At 39.3% G+C, this 20,286-nt stretch overlaps 2 protein-coding genes across 2 annotated transcripts in view; one reads left to right on the forward strand and one right to left on the reverse strand.

Moving 5' to 3' along the window:
• Window positions 1–8,764, forward strand: part of NUFIP1 (NUFIP1, FMR1 interacting protein 1) — a 35,268-nt gene extending 26,504 nt beyond the window's left edge. Inside the window, exons 8-10 of the mRNA XM_001927425.5 lie at window positions 1,289–1,405; window positions 6,907–7,139; window positions 8,463–8,764. Of these exons, the coding sequence (XP_001927460.2) occupies window positions 1,289–1,405; window positions 6,907–7,139; window positions 8,463–8,579 (467 nt within the window). The 3' untranslated portion in view covers window positions 8,580–8,764. The remainder of the gene's footprint in view (window positions 1–1,288; window positions 1,406–6,906; window positions 7,140–8,462) is intronic.
• LOC102159419 overlaps window positions 1–20,286 on the reverse strand; it is a 41,628-nt gene that overhangs the window by 10,732 nt on the left and 10,610 nt on the right. The gene's annotated exons all lie outside the window — the stretch shown is intronic.

Genomic DNA, 20,286 nt, shown 5'->3' on the forward strand with positions numbered 1-20,286 from the left:
CTTCATTTTAAGAGAACTTTGTATATCTGTAGGAGATGTTCAAAGTTAAGAATTGGGATTTGGAGTCAGATAGCCAGGATTTAAATTTGACCCAACTCTTGTATAGTTTTGTTATCTGAAGGATAGTCCAGTTCAGAATCTTTGAATTTTGGTTTCATCACCTGAAAGTGATTCCTCATAAGAATTAGATAAGTTCATGCTTTTAAAGAGCATTATATAGTCAACTCTACTATACTTTTTGGTACCTCTCTTTGGGTCTTTACAAGGAAATACTACGGTTTGGCATGTCGTCATTCAAACAGTGAGATGAACAGTCTCCATTCTAATTTTATTATAGATTCTGTTTCATCCATTAGTAATTTGTATATATAAAACAGCATATTTTCTGTTCTCTTTATTAATTCAAGAGAAACATTAATAAGTTAGCTTAAAATTGACAAGGCACAGTTTTTGGAGGGGGGTGGTGCTAGGTAGTGTGGATTGGTGGGAGAAGATTTAAATTCATCCCCTAGAAGGTAGTAGTTCCATATTCACATGAAAGAATACTCCATTTCCTACTGCCATGTTTTGGTTTCCCTTCCACTGACTTGGTGAACCATTACATACTGTCTTGAAACATTTCGCATCCGTTGTGGGTTGAGTGTTTCGTTACACAGACAGCTTACTTAGGTCTTCATTCTTTAGTCAGGCATTACTTTTATTGGTTGTTTAGAATAGATGTAACACATTGTTAGAGCTGCCAAAAATAGATGTAATAGATGGTGTCCTGGGGCTACAACTAGGTTTGCTGGACTCTGATCAAATACTTTACCTTTGGCAGGCTCTTAGTATTCGCTGAATTCTCATGCTTGGCTTAGAAGTTCTAAGTAATAAAAATTGGGGGCAGATTCATTTTAGCATAACTCTTTGTACCTTTATAGAATGGTTGAAATATTATTTGTGCCTTCTAAACCAGTCTTAAAAACAACAAAAAGGGTGGATATTTTATATTTTATTTATTCTAAATCTAATTTTCAGAGTCTGTGATCCTAATCTATTAAAGTTAAATAAATTTCTGGCCTTCCTACTACCTTAATAACTTCTGTTTGTCCCCCTGTAGATAGCTTCTCTGACTATCAAGATTTAAACTAAGGGGAAATTTTTCACATCTCCTGGATATCATTTTTGGGAAGATTGAGGAAATGATCAGAAATTACTTTCTTCTCACTAACATATGAGGGAAAGGGGGGCTGTCAGCTTTCTTTAGGTACTTTTGGTACAGTTTTACTCTTCGTTCTTTCTATTTCAGAGTCTGATAAAGAGGAGAAACCACAAAGTACTGTCATACCCAAGGAAGTGACACCAGCCCTGTGCTCCCTCATGAGCAGCTATGGCAGCCTCTCGGGGTCAGAGAGTGAGCCAGAAGGTAAGTCATGGCGTGGCTGTTACAGTTAGGTTTGTTCTGTTTCCTTGCTTTCTGCCTTTGATGTATACTATGTATTAATACTATCCTTTCATGTGTAGGTAGGTATCTGAGGATAAGATGTGCCCTGCACAGTCTTTGACTGTCAAATTCCTTTTTCATTTGATTCTGAAGTAAACATGGGATGTGGGATGAAGGGAAGTGGGAGAAATAGGGAAATGTGTTACTACTTTAGGAGAAAAGGGGAAAAAATAAAATGAAAGAATAAGAAGGGAAAGAGATAATATCCACTAATGAAATTAAAGAAAATTCTAAAAAATACAGCAAAGAAGGTTAATTCATTCTCACTACTCTCAAGAACCCTTGTCTTAACTTGTTTCGCACCTTTGATAGATGGAAAGAGGTCCTTTATGATAAAGAAGATGATAAAATTCCTTACATGTATATGCAACATTGCTCTTTATGAAGCACATTTACATAAATTACCTCTTTTGGAGAACACAGTAATCCTATACTTGTGTTGCATTAGCTTGTATTTTAAAGGTTGAAGCCATGGAATCCTTTTGAGAGTCTTTCTGAGAAGTTAACATTCTTGAGGTTACTGTCTTATCTTTAAAGATGATGATGAATCACCTCAGTTTCTGGCATCTCTTTTAGGGCCACCTCAAACAGCTGCAAGTAGGCTTGGCATTGTGGCAATTCTTTTTTTTTTTTTTTTTTTTAGTGGCCACACCTACAGCATATGGAAGTTCACAGGCCCGAGATTAAATCCGAGTTGCAGCTGCAACCTACACCACAGCAACACCAGATCTTTTAACCCACTGGGCCAGGCTGGGCTCGAAGCCACACCTCTGCCGTGACCCAAGCCACTGCAGTTGGATTCTTAACCCACTGCACCATGGCAGGAACCCCACTGTGGCAATTCTTAACCCAAGGTTTTATCAGTAATCCAGCATTTGTTTAGTGCATAAGCCTGTGTCCTGCTGTGCCTGTGTACCTGTCTGGGCATGATCATTTTATCCAGGCTTTGCCAACTGTGACAGACAGAGTTCATGAATATGTATCTCAGCTAGGTAATCACAGTCCTGAAGCTAAGAACACGGGGTCTTAAAAGTGAATATGTAGGATGAAGGGAAGTCTGGACTGTAATTGGATGAAGGTGGCAGCACTTTTAATGTTGATTACATTGCAGGTAATCGGTGTTTGTGTAGTTTGAATATGTTGAAGAAGGAAGAGTTGGGCTTTAATGTGAAAGTTAGGTTTAGATCTCTCCGTAACAGGAATTTTTTTTCTTTTTTTATTGGGCTGAGGTTAACTGTGGTAGCTGGTTAAAAGCTACTTGAATTTTGAAATATAAACTACTTTGGCTTTATTAGAGTATTTCTTAACAGATGGTCACCTCTTCTTTTTTTTTTTTAAGTTTAAGAAAAACAGTATCTATTTCTTTAGTTTCCAATACACTGATATGAAGATGAAATTATTCTTTAAACACATATTATATTTCCTGCTTATCAGCTGTGTTTATGACAAATGATAGCAAAGAAAGCTCTTACTGGATTACTGAACCCCATAAAAACAAGTTGTACTAACGCTTTCTTCTCTTTCTCCTAAGATAAAACATTCATTGCTTTTATACTCATGTCTTTGTTTTGAGGCTGCCACTATTTTTAAATTAGAAGGAAGAAAGGAAACTGGAAGGGATCTTTGAGGTCCCAGTGCTCCATTTAAGGAAGACCCTTAAGCTCTGAGAGGCTAAGTTTGCAAAGCTAGTATGTGGCAGTGCTGATGTAAAGCTTAGGCTTAGAGACGTAGAGACGTAAACGTCTAAAGAAGCCAGCTATATCGCCTTCCATTCCAGTCTTTCTCCGTGTGGCATGTGCAGGCTTTTCATTTTTAATAGATAACAAAAGATGTTATCTCCTGAAAGACATTCTTGATTTTGAATGAACTCATTTTGACTGATTGTCTAAACTGCCCTGCCTTAAGGACTTTTGTCCTTGCTTTACATTCCTAAGCCTTAAGAATTATTTTATGTAGTTTGAATTCAGTTTTATTAAGCTATCCAGGTCTCTAGCAGATTTCTAGCTTTCTCTGTTAATTCTGGACTGAAGGATAGGATATTGACACAGAGGGACTTTGGAATCAATAAACCAAGGACATAAAGTGAGCATTTTCTGAACAGTGAGATACCATCTAAAAGGTTTATCTATCCTGGGTCTTACATGTTTTTGCCGTATGAGAACCACAGTTTTGCACTCCCCCAAATTGTTTCTTCAAACGGGTGTGGCCATGAGTGGGAGACCTCCCATTGAAAACTGATTCAAAAGGCCACCAAGCAAAAAGTGATTTAGGTTTAAAAAAGGTCAGTGGCTATATTTTAAATTTGTTAGGATTGATAAATATTACATTAAAATATGATACTATGCCGGAAAATGTTGTGAGCCTCAAGAAAAATATAAATGGTCCCAGTTCCTCATTCCTTAGGAAGCCATCTGTACCTGGCATTTTCTTTTGGGCAAGATTTTAAATTATGAATTACTTCATTAATAGGTATAGGACTATTCAGATTTTCTGTTTTTCCTTGAACCAAATTTGGTAATTTGTGTTTTTCAAAAGAATTTGTTTCATCTAAATTGTCAAATTTATTGGCATAATGTTATTCATGGTTTTCTTGTGATTTCTGCAGGAACTATAGTGATGTTCCCTCTTTGATTCCTTATAATAATTGAGAGTGTTCCCCCCCCCTTTTTCTTGATCAGATTATCTTGCTGGATGTTTATTGATTTTATTAATCTTTTCAAGGAACCACCTTCAGGCGTTGTTGATTTTTTTTTTTTTTTTTTTGGTATTGGGTATTGTCTCTTTCTAATTAATAGATTTTCACTCTTTCAATCTTTTTTTCCTCCTTACACTCTACCTCATTACAGTGTAAACAAATAATTGATTTTCTTTCTTTTTTTGGCTGCACCTGTTGCATGTGGAAGTTCCCAGGCCAGGTATTGAACCCAGGCCACTGCAGAGACAGCGCCAGATCCTTAACCCTCTGCACCACAAGAGGATTCCTCAGGCTCTGTTTCTAATTGCTATTTCCACCACATCTGCAGTTACTTAATCCATTGAAGTCTTAAATACATGAGGGTTGGAATCAGCTTCTTCCAAATTCCTGTTAATGTTCCTCTTTTGACCTCTTCCCATGAATGTTTTTGCTGGTACCTCAGTGGTGAATCTTTTCCAGGAAGTTTTCAATTGACTGTTCCCAGATCCATGAGAGGAATCACTATGTGTGGAAGCTATAGTCTTTGAGAATGTACGTCTTAAATAATAAGACTTGAAATTCGAAATTACTCCTTGATCCATGGGCTGCAGAATGATTGTTGTGTTAGCAGGCATGAAAATAATGTGACTCTCACTGTGCATCTCCACCAGAGGTCTTGGGTGACCAGGTGTGCTGTCAGTGAGCAGTCATATTTTGAAAGCAACCTTTTTTTTTTTTTTTTTTTTTGAGCAGTAGATCTCAGCAGGAGGCTTAAAATATTCAGTAAACTATGTTATAAACAGATGAGCTGTCATCCAGGTTTTGTTGTTCCATTTATGGAGCACAAGCAGAGTAGTTTAGCATAACCCTTGAGGGCCATAGCGTTTGAGGGGTGGTAAATGAGCGCTGACTTCATCTTCAAGGCACCAACCCAGTCACATTAGCCCCCAAGAGTCAGCCTGTCCTTTTAAAGCTTAAAGCCAGACATTGGCTGCTTTCTGCCTGTGAAAGTTCTAGGTTGCATCTTCTTCCAGTAGAGACTGTTTTATCTACATAGTAACTCTGCTGTTGAGTGTAGCCACCTTCATTAATTATCTTAGCCAGATCTTCTGGATAACTTGCTGTAACATCTACATTAGCACTTGCTACTTCACTTTGTACTTTTATGTTAAAGAGATGTCTTCTTTCCTTAAACCTTACAAACCAACCAGCCTCTGCTAGTTTCAGACCTTCCTTCTGCAGCTTCCTCACTTCTCTCAGCCTTCCTAGAACTGAAAAGAGTTAGGGCTTTGCTCTGGATTAGACTTTGACTTAAGAGAATGTTGTAGCTGGTTTGATTTTCTATCCAGATCACTGAAATTTTCTCTGTATTGGCAGTAAGGCTGTTTTGCTTTCTTTTCACTTGTGTTCACTGGAGTAGCACTTTTAATTCCTTCCAAAATTTTTCCTTTGCATTCACCTCTTGGCTAACTGGTGCAAGAGGCCCAGCCTCCAGACTTTCCCAGCTTTTGACTAACCTTCCTAAGCTTAATCATTTCTAGTTTTCAATTTAAAGTGAAAGACTTCTTTTTTTTTTTTTTTTTTTTTGTCTTTTTGCCTTTTCTAGGACCGCTCCCATGGCATATGCAGGTTCCCAGGCTAGAGGTCGAATCGGAGCTGTAGCCGCCAGCCGATGCCAGAGACACAGCAACGCAGGACCTGAGCCGTGTCTGTGACCTACACCACAGCTCACGGAACAACAGATCCTTAACCCACTGAGCGAGGCCAGGGATCGAACCCGAAACCTCATGGTTCCTAGTTGGATTCGTTAACCACTGTGCCACGATGGGAACTCCTAAAGTGAAAGACATATGACCCTTCCTTTCACTTGAACACTCAAGGGCCCCTGTGGTATGGTTATTAATTGGCCTAATTTCAATATTGTGTCTCAGAGAGTGGAGAGGCCAGAGGAGGAGAGGGGTGGGCAAGGCAGGTAGGTGGAGCAGGCAGAACATATGCAGCATTTATCAGTCAAGTTTGTTGTCTTAGATGGCGTGGTTTGTGGCAACCCCAAACAATTACAGTAGTAACATCAGAGATGACTGATCACAGATCACCATAACAAATATAATAATAATGAAAGTTTGAAATATTGAAAGAATCATCAAAATGTGGCACAGAGACACAAAGTGAGCCTTGCTCAGTGTTGCCACAAACCTTCAATTTGTAAAAAATTCTGAATCTGTGAAGCACATTAAATCAAAGCACAGTAAAATGAGGTACTCCTGTAATTTAAGAATTTTACAGCTACGTACTTGTATTTTCCTCTTCCTTTCCTCTGTGCTTTCGTTATCTTAGATTTTAGTTCTAAACCCCACATGCATTGTTACTGTTATTTTTGCTTTAAATGGTCAATTATCTTTAAACTTTTTTTAAATGAGAAAAAAGGTCTTTTGTAATTATCCACATATTGACTTTTCTGGCACTCTTCCTTCCTTTGTGTGGATCCAAGTTTCCATCTGGTATTATTTCTTTCATAGGCATCACTCTTTGTAGCTCTTTGCGGTAGTTTCCTCAATTCTTGGCAGTTATAACTCCCAATTTGAAAAATTTTGTAATACATTGTACATGTTCCTTTTAATTAATACATAGCCAGTATTAGGGCTGGGGGAGGGGACTCTTATGGTTTGGGGGGTTATTTGGGGAAGTGTTGCCTGGTTTTTTTATTTGTTTTTTTATTTTTGTGTTTATTTTTTTTCATTACATGTAGAAGCTCCCATCAAGACTGAAGCAGACGTTCTGGCAGAAGACCAGGTTCTTCATAGCAATACTCCCGAGAAACCAAGTCAAGATGTTAAAGCAACTGTTAGAAATTTCTCAGAAGCCAAATATGAGCGCCAAAAGAAAAATTTTAAAAAGACAGATCCTAAGAAGAAAAAAAATCATCACAACTATCAAACATTATTTGAACCAAGAACACACCATCCATATCTCCTGGAGATGGTGAGTGACTTTTCTTATGTTCTGATCTTGTGGTCTTCTCATGTCATGAAGATGGAGCCTCTGGGCTCGTGTGTGCACCTGTGTGTGTGTTTTAACGTTATCAGAGACATACGCTCCTTGGAGAGTCATCTATGTGTCTTATTTCTAAAGTGGCATTTAGAATACAGCTGATATTCAGTTAATCTGAAATAATTACAGTTTTCAAAACCGCTTAAAATAAAAGACTCTAGGTTTAAGTGGTTGGTAAAGAAATAATGTATTGAAGTGTACTGACCTTTTTAAAGTTTTCATTGAAAGCACAGCCTAATACAGTGCAGGCTGAAGGGACAAAAGGAGCTTTGTGTGTTTATTTTGTGCATTATTGGCTTTATTCTTTCCCAGTATAATGTGCTCAAAAATTTATGATTTTTCTTCAGATTGTAAGGAAGAAGCAATGCCTCTTTTGATTCTAAGTAAGGGATATGAAGGTGTTCAAAGATCCAAGACTTTTCTGTCTAAGAGTGATAGAAATTTTTAGTGGAATTGTAAAACTATCTGTTGACATTCTGTGCAGAGTCTCTTTTGCCTGGTCAGATAAGTGTTTCTACGGTAGCTGAAGTGTTTTGTGACTTCTAAGACTACATTCTTTGTTGCATGTAGATAGAGCGGCTTCTTAATAAAATTGATCCAAAATGTTCTATTTTGTAAATTTCAGTGCTATATAAAGCAGATTGCATTTTAAAAATGTTTACCGTATAAGTGGTAGGTTAAGTCACCTTTGCACTGAAAGTTCCTGTGTGGATGTTTCTGAACTACATTAATGACATCAGAAAATAAAATGAGTAGTTTCGTTATGAATCATGTGTGATGCCTTGGTTATGTAGTCTGGATACCAGGGATTTTCAGCTTTCTTTCAATTACATAAGCACAAAAATAGAAAGTTTGGAAAGCCCAGGAATGTGGCTTTTCTTACTGCTATTTTCATTATTACTATATTTACTATATCTCCCTACCAATTTATATACTCTTTATGGAGTTGGGTTTGGGAGGCTCCTGTCGGATGTGATTTTTAGATTAAAGAATTAGAGACTTTTAAACCTATTTTCCCTGTCCCTTGCTTGATACTCCTAGAGAGGACCTCAGAGGGAACTTTTGAGCTTAAAGCTAGATAGTTTTGGTTAAAAGGAAACGTTCTTGCATTGTTTTTTAGTAAAATAATTAGTAAATATATAAACATCTTTATTATTGTGTTCTTTATATAAAGAAGGTGGCACACATAGTATTTTAGATGTTTCTTAGATGTATTTTATTTACCAGCTAATCTTTTTATTTGTTGTTTTTTAGCTTTTAGCTCCGGACATTCGACATGAAAGAAATGTAATTTTGCAGTGTGTTCGGTATATCATCAAAAAAGACTTTTTTGGACTTAATACTACTTCTGCGAAAACTAAAGATGAATAGGTGTCTGACGTTTTAGCACAGATAACTGAAGCATGTAAAATAGTAACCTCCTCAACTCTGTGGAGGAGAACTTTTTTTTTTAAACTGGATTAGTAATGAAATTGTAAGCCTCATGGTAATTATGTCAGATTTTCAAGTCTTTGCTTTGACTCTATACAAATAAATATATAACTGATTTTTAAGACTGTCTGTGTTGTTGGGATCATATATAATATTTGCTGGCAGAATTCCACTTTTTATTTGTATTTATTGCTCCCATGTAAGGAAGTTTGCTCTTGGGCCTTTAAGAATTGAAAATAGTGGAGTTCCCGTTGTGGCACAGTGGAAATGAATCCGACTAGGAATCACTAGGTTGTGGGTTCGATCCCTGGCCTCGCTCAGTGGGTTGAGGATACAGCTTTGCCATGAGCTGTTGGTGTAGGTGGCAGACACAGCTCCTATCTGGCATTCCTGTGGCTCTGGCATAGGCCGGTGCCTACAGCTCTGATTTGACCCCTAGCCTGGGAACCTCCATATACTGTGGGTGCGGCCCCAAAAAGACACACACACAAAAAAAGAATTGAAGATAGTGATTTAGTAATAAAGGAAAAAAAAAACTGAGCAAAAGTATAGGTAGGAGAGAGAAATATAGCCATTTTGTTTTTTTAATATGAGAGGGGAAGAGTCACTCTTTAACTGTAGCAAAGGGGATATTTAAAAAATAAATCAGATCAAATTAATACAATGAAAAGTTCTTGAAATTTAAATTTTCACGGTTTATTTCAAAGGACATGTTGAAATTCACCTATTGACACTTAAGTTGCTCAAATATTGATTGCTTGAAATATTATAGATATGGCCTCTATGTATGTTTCAGTTCAGTTGAAGTGCTTCTTTGGGGTATGGTTCAGAATGGGACCTTTTAAAATTTTTTTCCTGTGAAAAAGTATGTATAGTACTTGATGAAGTTCAATTAATTTCTTACAGCATAAACAGTAGTTTGTGAAATAATGTTAATGTCAGTTTAAGTAATTAAAATTCATCTCATAAAGATAGTAATTGCACTTTAAAAAATGTTTTAAATAAATAACAGCTATGGAGCTCTTTTAATCTCCGATAATACCAGCAATTCTGGTTTTAGATTCTAGCCATTTTTGCTGGCTAGCACTAGAGCTCTGCTCTTTTGACATACCGCCAAGGGGTGAGGTTTTTTTTAAATTAGTGTCTTGTTGTAGTCGGAAAATTAATTTTATCTGACATCGTGATGACTGAAATCCATGAATCTCGCCTTTAAGAAGAAAAGCAAGAAAGGTGATGGCAGCTCTCTGCCCTCTTGCTCCTCCACATCTCTAAGATCCCATCCAGAATCCTAGAATACCTGGCATATAACACCGTGTGACATCACAGATTAAAATTCAGATTGAGGTCAGTGTTCCCCAGCCGTATAACCACCATACAGACCTTTTTATTCTGTTTTACTCTATTTCTCCAATAAGCCCCATTATTTTAGAAAGTTATCTGCCTAGTTCATTAATTAATTCAATTCATATAATACTTTAATGGATTAAAGATAGAAAAATGAATAAGGCTTTGCATTATTCAAAGATGTGACTTCTAACCAAATTCATCTCAAGATGGATGAAGTAACCAATATTATAAACTGAGTCAATATTCACGATTTTACTACTCTGCAGCTTTATCACAGGTTACATGCAAATTCCATAGGCTTTAAATACATAAATGAATTCACAGGCTGCTGGACCACTTTCAGAGAATCACCATGTTTCCAGGGATGTTGACAGTCACTGCTCAAAGGTATATGTGCAAGGATTTATTTTCAGTCTTTCTTGTTTTCTAATAAATGTATCAAAGACTGAAAATGCTCCTCTGAGCACTGCCTTGGCTGTGTCTGACAGTCTTAAGCTGTGATGACTATCTTTTATTTCTAATGGGTAATTTCAGATGCTTTTATATTTAACCCAGGGATTATTTAAGTGTGTTTACAATGTCAAAGCACATAGAGCATAACCTGTATGGTTTCTGCTTTATGGAATGCATGGTGAATGTTCGTAAATATTCTGAGTCTGGCAGGGGAGAGGGGTGCTTTGTTCTTTTTTGGTTTTACCTTGTTAATTGTTCAGATGTTCTACATTCTTATCTTACTGTCCATGTAATGAATTGATGTCTGAGATGTGAGAGCGTTATGTGACTCTTGGTGAGTTGTGCCTTTTTTTTTTTTTTTTTTTTTTTTTTTGTCTTTTTAGGGCCACACCCACAGCATATGGAGGTTCCCAGGCTAGGAGTCAAATCAGAGCTGCAGCCACTGGCATACACCACAGCCACAGCAATGCCAGATCCGAGCTGCATCTGTGAACTACACTACAGCTCACTACACCACAGCTCACGGCAACACTGGATCCTTAACCCACTGTGCAAGGCCAGGGGTCGAACCTGCATCCTCATAGATGCTAGTTAGATTTGTTTCCACTAAGCCATGATGGGAAGTCCAAGTTGTGCCATTTATAACCGAAGTATTCTTTTTTGTCCTCAATACTTTCTGCATTGACTTCTGTTTTTCCCAGTCAATGAAGTCAAAACAGCTTTGGGGGAGTGCAACCCAAGAGTCTCTGGGGAATTTAATCCATTCATATAATTGAAATTGTTGAAATGTATGAACTATTTCCTGCCATCTTATTTTGTATTTTCTGTATATTGTGCTTTCTTGTTTTTATTTCATCATTTTATTGGCTTGATTGATAATTAATTTTTTTCTACTTGTTTTTTCTTCTAGTACTTGGGAAATAAATAAACCTATTGCTGTTCCTTTAGGGGCTAGCCTTTTCTTCTATATTTAATCAGTAGCCATATCTTCCATCTCCCAATTAAGTCAGTTACCTTAGCATTCTTACATCCCCACCCCCATCTCTGCTGGTGTAATCATGTGAGTTTGAGATTCGTTTTAGATTAATCTCTATTATCTTGGTTTGCGTGTGTTTTGACATCATGCAACATTATTTAAACATCTGTGTTTTACTGTTTTCCTTCTCACTGCTTTTTCTTTCATCCTAGGGTTAGTTTTTTTGTTTTGTTTTGTTTACTGCAACATAGCATCAAGTAATTAAATGCTGAATCCTTATTTCAATTTCAAAAAATTAGTTTAAGCTGTTAGGTCCAAAATCAAATTCCAGAGTTCCCATTGTGATGCAGCGGAAAAGAATCCAACTAGGAACCATGAGGTTGTGGGTTCGATCCCTAGCCTCGCTCAGTGGGTTAAGGATCTGGTATTGCCATGAGCTCTGGTGTAGGCCACAGACGTGGCTCGGATCTGGCGTGGCTGTGGCTGTGGTGCAGGCCAGCAGCTGTAGCTCTAATTAGACCCCTAGTGTGGGAACCTCCATATGCCACAGGCGCGGCCCTAAAAAAGACAAAAGATGAAACAAAACAAAATCAAATCCCTTCAGAATTTTCAAGTTACAACATGGTTGCTAGCATCCATTATTCCTGACACCAGTCTGATTCTGTTTATTGGTAAAAATTTATTCTTCCCCCTCATGAAAAACGTTTAAAGTTTCCTTTTTATGCTTGGAGTCCTAAAATTTCACTAGTAATGCGCCTCAGTATGTGGGATAAAATATGTGTCATTCATTCTGCTTACCACATGATCCTCTCACTCTGAAGAATTGTACCGATGAAACAGGCCAGGGCAGTTTTTCTTCTGATGGTTTTCTCACCTCCACTGCTCACACTTTGAATTAGCATTTGAAAGTTGCCTTATTTACATCTTTTGCCTAGTGATTCTTCTCCTGATACACAAGACTGAAAAGGACTGAGTGGTCCTCGAAGAGGAGAAGCAGACTTGCTCCAGAGCAGTCTCCTATTAGCACACCTGGAGGCAGCTTAGGAGTGGCTTAGGGAACAAATTATTTATTTCTTCCTCAAAATTCAAAGAGGAGAAAATCAGTAAATGTGAATAAATGGAGTAATGAAGACAGACACTCAGACTACCGAGAAAAGATGCCAAATTGAAGTTCTGTTCTTTATGGCCCTTGCCATGGACTGTGCCCTGCAATGCAGGGTGTCCTGTGAGACACCACTTTGTGGCTCACATTTGGAACACTTTCTGGGGCTTCTCATAAGGAGAGCAACAAGTGTCTTCTATTGATCTTCTGAACCCAGCCAACATAAATAAGTCTGAGTACACCCTGGATAAATAGGATGTCTTCATTTTAGGACCTTTCATCCATTGTGGGAAGGTTTCCACATTAGTTTCCAGCAGCGTCATCTGGTCATTGTAGCAAGGAATGTCACCATTTCCTGGGTCAAATATTTGCAGTTGTGTCATTTGTTTTTCTGATTATTTTTGCATTTCACTTAATTTATAAAACTATAGGCTTTATTTGGCTTCTACTTGTTTTCCAAGAATGTCCTTTTTGATTATTCAACCCAGGATACTATGTTGTATTTAGTTGCTATGTCTCTTAGTTATCTTATTTTTAGTTGTTTTTTAAATTAATTAGTTAACTGATTAATTTATTTTGGCCACTCTGTGGCATATGGAAGTTCCTGGGCCAGGGATCCAACCTGAGCTGCAGGATGACAATGCTGGATCCTTAACCCCCTGCACCACCAGGGAAGTCTGATTGGGGCCTTTTTTATGTTACAGTGACCATTCATTTTTTTTTTGTCCTTTCAAACTGGACTGTGGCCTTCTTGTATCTCGAGGAACGTAAATCATGTTATCCTTTTGCATGAGAGCTTCTAACACATGTAAAATTATCTGCGGTCAACCAGTCCAGATTATTTGCAGATAAACTTCATAAATTCCAGGAAATGGAAGAATTCTAAGGTGGGAAAATTCTTGAAAATTCTGTTGCTTGAAAATGAATCTAGGATGACATTGACGCTTTCAGCTCTGGAAATTTTTTTTCTTTTTTTTTTTTGTCTTTTTGCCATTTCTAGGGCTGCTTCTGCAGCATATGGAGTTTCCCCGGCTAGGGGTCTAATTGGAGCTGTAGCCGCCGGCCCAAGACAGAGCCACAGCAACGCGGGATCCAAGCCACGACTGTGACCTACACCACAGCTCCCGGCAACGCTGGATCCTTAACCCACTGAGCAAGGCCAGGGATCGAACCCAAAACCTCATGGTTCCTAGTCGGATTCGTTAACCACTGAGCCATGACAGGAAATCCTGGAAATATTTTCTGGTTTTTGTTTTTAGACATAATATTGTCTCAGTTCTTCCCATATTTACTTCCCATGTTTATTTAAAACAATGCAGAATCACTATGATAGAACATCTGTTTCCTTGCAGAAGCAGGAAAAAGAAAAAGCTCTGGATTAGGTACATATTTGTGTTACAAGGCTGCATGCTTTTCTTTTGAATATTTTGAAACTTGGAGGCATTTTCAAGAACAGATTTTTAGATCACAACTACAATAACAAGGTTTGAATTTGGTAAGCACTTATTAGATTATGGTTCTTGGTGGATATGATGATGTGAGACTGAGACAAGAAGATATTCCTTAAAAAAATAATAATAATAATAACAAAAAATAATAATAACAGCAAAATAAATCTTTGAAGGGCACTGTTTTAAAATCAAAGAGCCAAGAAGATAGAAGATATCAGTCAAATTATGCATGGAATTTAGCTCATGGAGCTCGTGGTACCTAATTGCCTTTAATTACCAAGCAAGGAAAAATGGCATTTGAAAACTAATTGCTTCGTATGTCAGATACTGTATTACTTTCTTTTTTTCTTCCTTTTTAGGGCCGCACCTGTGCCATATGGAAGTTCCCAAGCTAGGGGACAAATCGGAGCTGCAGCTGCCAGCCTATATGCCACGGCCACAGTGATGAGGGATCCTTAACCCAATGAGCAAGGCCAGAGATTGAACCCACATTCTCATGGATACTAGTCAGGTTCTTAACCCGCTGAGCCACAATGGAACTGCAACAGTGTATTACTGTGATATAGACCAGTGGCTCCCACACTAGGCTGATCATTGGAGTACTGGTTCCTACCTTGAGATTCTGACTTTTGTAGATTTGGGGATGTAGCCCAGAAATGTTAACATGTTCCTCAGGTGATCGGGATGGTCTGACAGGTTTGGGAACATGGAGACAGACCACTGTGTATTTTTACAAACCCCTATGGGATGTCTTACTTATTCAAATACAGATTGCTGGGTCTCCCTCCCAAGTTTCTGACTCATAGGTCTTTGGTGGGGCCTGAGGATTTGCAATTCTTTTAAGTTCCCAGGAGCTGCTGCTGCTGCTGCTGGCCCAGGACCCACACTTTGTGTACTAACGACTGAGACCATCCCCAAGACTCCCTAGTCCCTGACTGGTCACACTCAACAGGGAACAACAAACTGAATTGCGTGGCACGATTTGCAATTTCTGGGGCTTAAGCTTTGTGTGTGTGTGTGTGTGTGTGTGTGTGTGTTCTACTTGGTTATTTTTATCCTTTGCATTACCTGATGAACCTCTATCCCTATGGAAAGTTTTGAGTGGAAAGATGATTGCTGGCAAGGGTGCCTTGGTAGTGAAATGGAAATAGCCAAGGCGTGTGGATCTGGGCTAAAGTTCCCATTCTTTGACCCTTGTTTTACTGGGGTCTTTGGCAGGGCTCCTAATCTCTGCTCTCCAGCCATGGAGCATCAGCCACGATCCCCCTGCCAGGAGGCCTTGACTCCTCTCCAGGCCCGGGATGCTCCTCCCTTTCCCCTCACATCTCATTGCTTGCTTCACCTTGGACCTCTGCTCTGTCTACACTTCCTCAGAAAAGCCTTCCCTGACCTCCCCAAGTAGGTCAGGTCCTCCTTTTTTACACGCTCACACTATGTACCTGTCTTTCTCAGCATTGCCGAAGTTGCAGTTTTATATTTACTTGTGTGATAATTTGATCTTTCTCTCTTTACTAGACTATAAACTCTGGGACTTAACACTGTAAAAAAAAAAAAAAAAGAAAGAAAGAAAAAGAAAAAATGTATCAGTTTGTGTTTCCTATTATGTTCCAGCTGCAAACACGGGGTACCTGGCACATAGGAGTTGAATGAATGGCCATGAATGGGGTCATGTTATATGAACGGAGAGGCTGCTTTCCTGCCTGTGAGTTTCTAGAAGACACCCTGTTATTTGTATAATAAATTCCCTATTTTGCACAAATGTACCCGGTTTCTGTTATTTGTCAGAGTCCTAACAGTACAGCTATTATTTATTGACTGGTTCCTATATATGTGAGGCATCAGCTGTGATCTCACATTTGACATTGATCTAGGAGGTCAAGAATCTTAGTCTACTGATATCTAGGGCATTCCTTTCTCCTAAGAATCCAAAAACCAAAGTGCTACTGCAAAGGTAGCTATAGATAGAAGACAGATTTCCTTAGTTCCATATTAAGGAAAAACAGCAGAAAGCAATTTTATGCTCAAACTAGATCTCTAAGGTGGTCTTTGGGATTGGGGAAGGGTGGTACCCAGGGAGAGTAAGGTAACTTCCAGCTACAGCAGTTCCCTCTTTTCCACTGTTTTACCTCCCATGGTTTCAGTTACCTGTGGTCAACTGCATTCCAAAAATATTAAATGGAAAATTCCAAAAATAAATAATTCATAAGTTTTAAATCGTGCCCTGCTCTGGGTAGTGTGAAGAAATCTCACACTGTCCCACTTTGTCCTGCCTGGGACCAGAATCTCACATCATCACAAGAGTAAGGGTTTGTACAGTGCAATAAGATACTTTGAGAAAGACCAAGTTCACATAAATTTTATTACCATATATAATTACTATATATATATTTATTAATATCTACCTATATATAGATAGATAGATTTTTTATTTTTATTTTTTTTGTCTTTTCTACAGCTGCACCCGCGGCATATGGAGGTTCCCAGGCTAGGAGTCTAATTGGAGTTGTTGCTGCCAGCCTACACCTGAGCCACAGCGACGTGGGATCCAAGCTGTATCTGTGCCCTACAATACTGCTCACTGCCAAGGCAAGATCCTTAACCCACTGAGCGAGGCCAGGGATCGAACCCACAACATTGTGGTTCCTAGTCGGATTCATTAACCACTGAGCCATGACGGGAACTCCTATTACAGTATACTGATATAACTGTTGTTTTATTATTGTTTAGTTCTTACTGGCCTAATTTACAGATTAAACTTCATCATATGTATATGTTTATAGGAAAAAACATGGCATTTATAGGGTTTCATATTATCCATGGTTTCAGGCGTCCACTGGGAATCTTGAAACATATACCCTGGGGATAAGGGGAGGACTATTTTACTTGCAAACTGGACTGTCCTCTCTATATAGTTAAATCATAATGGGTAACATCTGGACAGTGCATTCACTTTATAGGGACTGGATGATTTAGTTACTGGCCAGAACAAGGCTTGACTAACAATATCTATCTACCCACATTACTTCTATGTTAATGAGAAAAGGGAGTGATACCCCGTAATTTAGAAAAATCTAGATTTAGAGAGACATAATGGCACTAAATAAGAAAGGGGGACCCTGGCCCCAATTACTCACCCATTCTTGGTCCTGCTCATGGATCACTGGTGTGGAAATGTAAGGAATTTAATTATCCAACTAATTGTCCTTGCTCTAAGTCTCTGTTTATATGCAAACTTCAGATAAAGGTTGGGAGACAGTTCTCTTAGGGTCTCTTCTGTTTCTTTTTTTTTCTGGACTGTCTTTTCAAGGATCTTCATACAGCAGCCAGCCTTGACAAGAGATGTTGTCTCTCAGCATAGGCAGACATGCTTACTGCACATTATAAAAGATTCAGGTTCCCTAAACTTAGGGTTCTTTCCTATAACTCAAAGCACTGCATGTACAGGTGTCACCTGGCCCTATTTTCAGTGTCATATGGGAATTGGGGCTTGGGGAACTAATGGAAATACTGACCCTTGGCTGTACTATTTCCATGTGTCCCATCCAGGAATTTTGGGTCTTCCAGCATCTGTGAAACTGGGGCAGGCACAAGTTATGTGGTCATGCTGGCTCAGATGTCTCTTTCCTCATGGGGCACTATGTGTGAGGGACCGATGTGTTTTTATTTGCTAACAGTCAATTCTGATTCTTTCAAACTGAGGACCAGTCCCTGTGCTTGGAGCATGAATTAATAAAGATAAATACAGACCTCCTGGGGGATAGCAGCCAGCACCCATGTTCTTAAAGAATTGTGACATGAAACCAGACTGAATGATTCCCTTTATTGGACTTGTATCGGTCGAGTCCAATCAGAAGACAGAAATCTCAGCAGGCATTTTAACAAGGAACTTAATATAAAGGATGGCTAGCCAGGCATTAGGGAGGAAAAAAGACAAACAGGAAACACCGAGGTGTCACAGAGGCAAGATTTATAGAAAACAGTGATCACCCCTACCGCTGGGTTAACACAAGTAAGAGGCTGTGAATTTTGGAAGCTTGGAAGCTTGGAGCAAGGCCCTGACTCAGCTCTCTGGGCTGGAGGAAAGCCTGCTCTGTTGGTCCTGGTTCCTCAGAAGCTTGAAAGGGAGACTGAGGAGCTGGCATTCAGACCTCTAGTGAGGGGATGCTGGCCAGTTAATGCTGGTGTTGCTGAGCAGGCTGGCTCTGGAAGTGTTAGAAGCAACTGCTGCTACTGGAACCAACAGTCGCAGCTAGGATGAAGAAGTGGGGTGTGATCCTGTCACACTTGGGGAACTGTAAGCAGCTCCCCAGTCTCCCTCTAGTGCCCCCTATTGGCAGAGCCAAGCAGGGAGTCAGCTGGTGAAGGGAGCATGGCTCAGAGTGATGCCCCAGCCACGAAGAGCAGAGAACTAACCAGCACAGGATGTTAAAAAGCCTGTTGGACTAGAGGTTAGAAGGTGGGAGAAGGGAACGATTCATTTCCTGAGGGCAGTCAGGCTATTGCCTGAGTTGTCTCCAGCATTAACTTCAAGTTAATATCTTTCTTTAGGTCAGGGAAGGGAGTAAGCCAAGCATAGGTGACTTGGAAGTCCTGTATTATTACTTAGTAATGTGGGGCAATAACCTGGCCTATTCTATGGGGGACGTTGGGTGGAGGTAGGAAGAAACACAGTCATATGATCCAGGGAGACAAGCCCATTGGCATTTTATTAGACTGCATACAATTTTATGGGCTGGTCATAGAGCTTGTGTAAATTCCCACGACGGTCCCACACCCTGATAATGACTGATATCCTCTAAGAGCTAGAACACCACAGATGTTTGATTACATCTCACCCATAATTTGTGGTCCACATGACTTCACTGTATATGAGCTGATTTATAAACCATGAAGCATGATGCAGATGAGAAGTGGTATTTATCATCTGTATCCTTTCTGGTCCCTGAGTTCCAGGGAAGTGATGGATTTCTGTACCCAGGGGAGCATTTCAGAGGAGATAATCTCAGAGCAAAGGCTCAAAACTTATAGAATGAACAGAGTGATTTTATACTTTTAAGATTTTCTGTTTACAAATAAAAGCCCTCCTGATCATTCTTTTTGATGTCAGAATTTGGACCCAGGTAAACTGGACAAATATCTCTACTGAGCACTCTAGTCCATGAATCACTGCTATTTTAAAATAGCAGTGACTGACTTTGACCATGTAAGTATTTGAAAGTTTTATGACAGACTTCTTCAGATTTCACTTATTTGAATTGAATGGAACTTATTTATAGTCTAGTAGCAGGAACTGGACAAAAACTCATGCCATATGAGGTTTTTATGGTGGATAATTGTAAGTTCTGAGGTGTTCTAGGCATCGATCTGGGTCTTGGTAAGGAGCATTGTCATATGAAATGCTGTTGCATCAGCTTTTATCGTGCTTAACCAGTGTATTCTGTTGTTCGGATTATGAATGTGGAAAGCCTATTTCATTCTAATTATTGCCATGTGGCTTTTAGTTTAATAGCTATCAAAAGTGAGAATTTAATTAATTAGTATCTGGATAAATATGTATATATAAGAAATTTACTACTCCTCAAGCAGCAGGGAAACTTTTTTTTCCAAACACGGAGGATGCACACATTTCTGAAATGCCTTTACTACATTTCTAAATTTAAGAAAAAAGAAGACTTGGTAGAAAAAGATCCCCCCTGAGGTTAAGCAGGTTACATGAAACTCTTCTGACTTGTTGACTGAAATTGCTCTCTGCCTTCCTAAGGCACAGCACGGGTCACCAATCATCAGGACATTTTACTAAGCAGCTCTCTGTTGTGGCATTATCCAGGGCCCTGGACAGTCTTGGGAGACAGAGTCACTGCAATTTATGTTAATATCATACAATAAGTACATGTGCCCATAAATAAGCAAATGACGTGCAAACACTGCAGAGAGAGAATGGGAACTGGTGCGTTCCAGGGGCTTGTCAGCAGAGTCTGCACTGGGGTAGGGGGTGACTGCAAAGTGGACAGGAGTGCAGAGGAGAGTCTTGGTCAAACAAGGTAAGAGGGGAGGGCCATTTCAGAAAGAAAAGAGCCTGCATTGCTGGGCCAGGTGTGAGGGGCCCAGTCTGGCCAGAGGAAGAAGGAGTGAGGAGAAGCTGCATTGTGTGCCTGAGTCTGAAGAGGAGCTTTGCAACTGTGGGAGATGGCCAACCGTCTTGGGAATGAGAGACTGAGTATGTAAAGGGACAGTAGCCAGGCCACCGATAGACAGGGCATTCTGACCCACAGCCTGCAGCAGCTGCCTAGGAAACCAACCCATGGTCGACACTAAACC

Source organism: Sus scrofa, chromosome 11 (genome assembly GCF_000003025.6).
Source record: "Sus scrofa isolate TJ Tabasco breed Duroc chromosome 11, Sscrofa11.1, whole genome shotgun sequence".
Lineage (NCBI taxonomy): Eukaryota > Metazoa > Chordata > Mammalia > Artiodactyla > Suidae > Sus > Sus scrofa.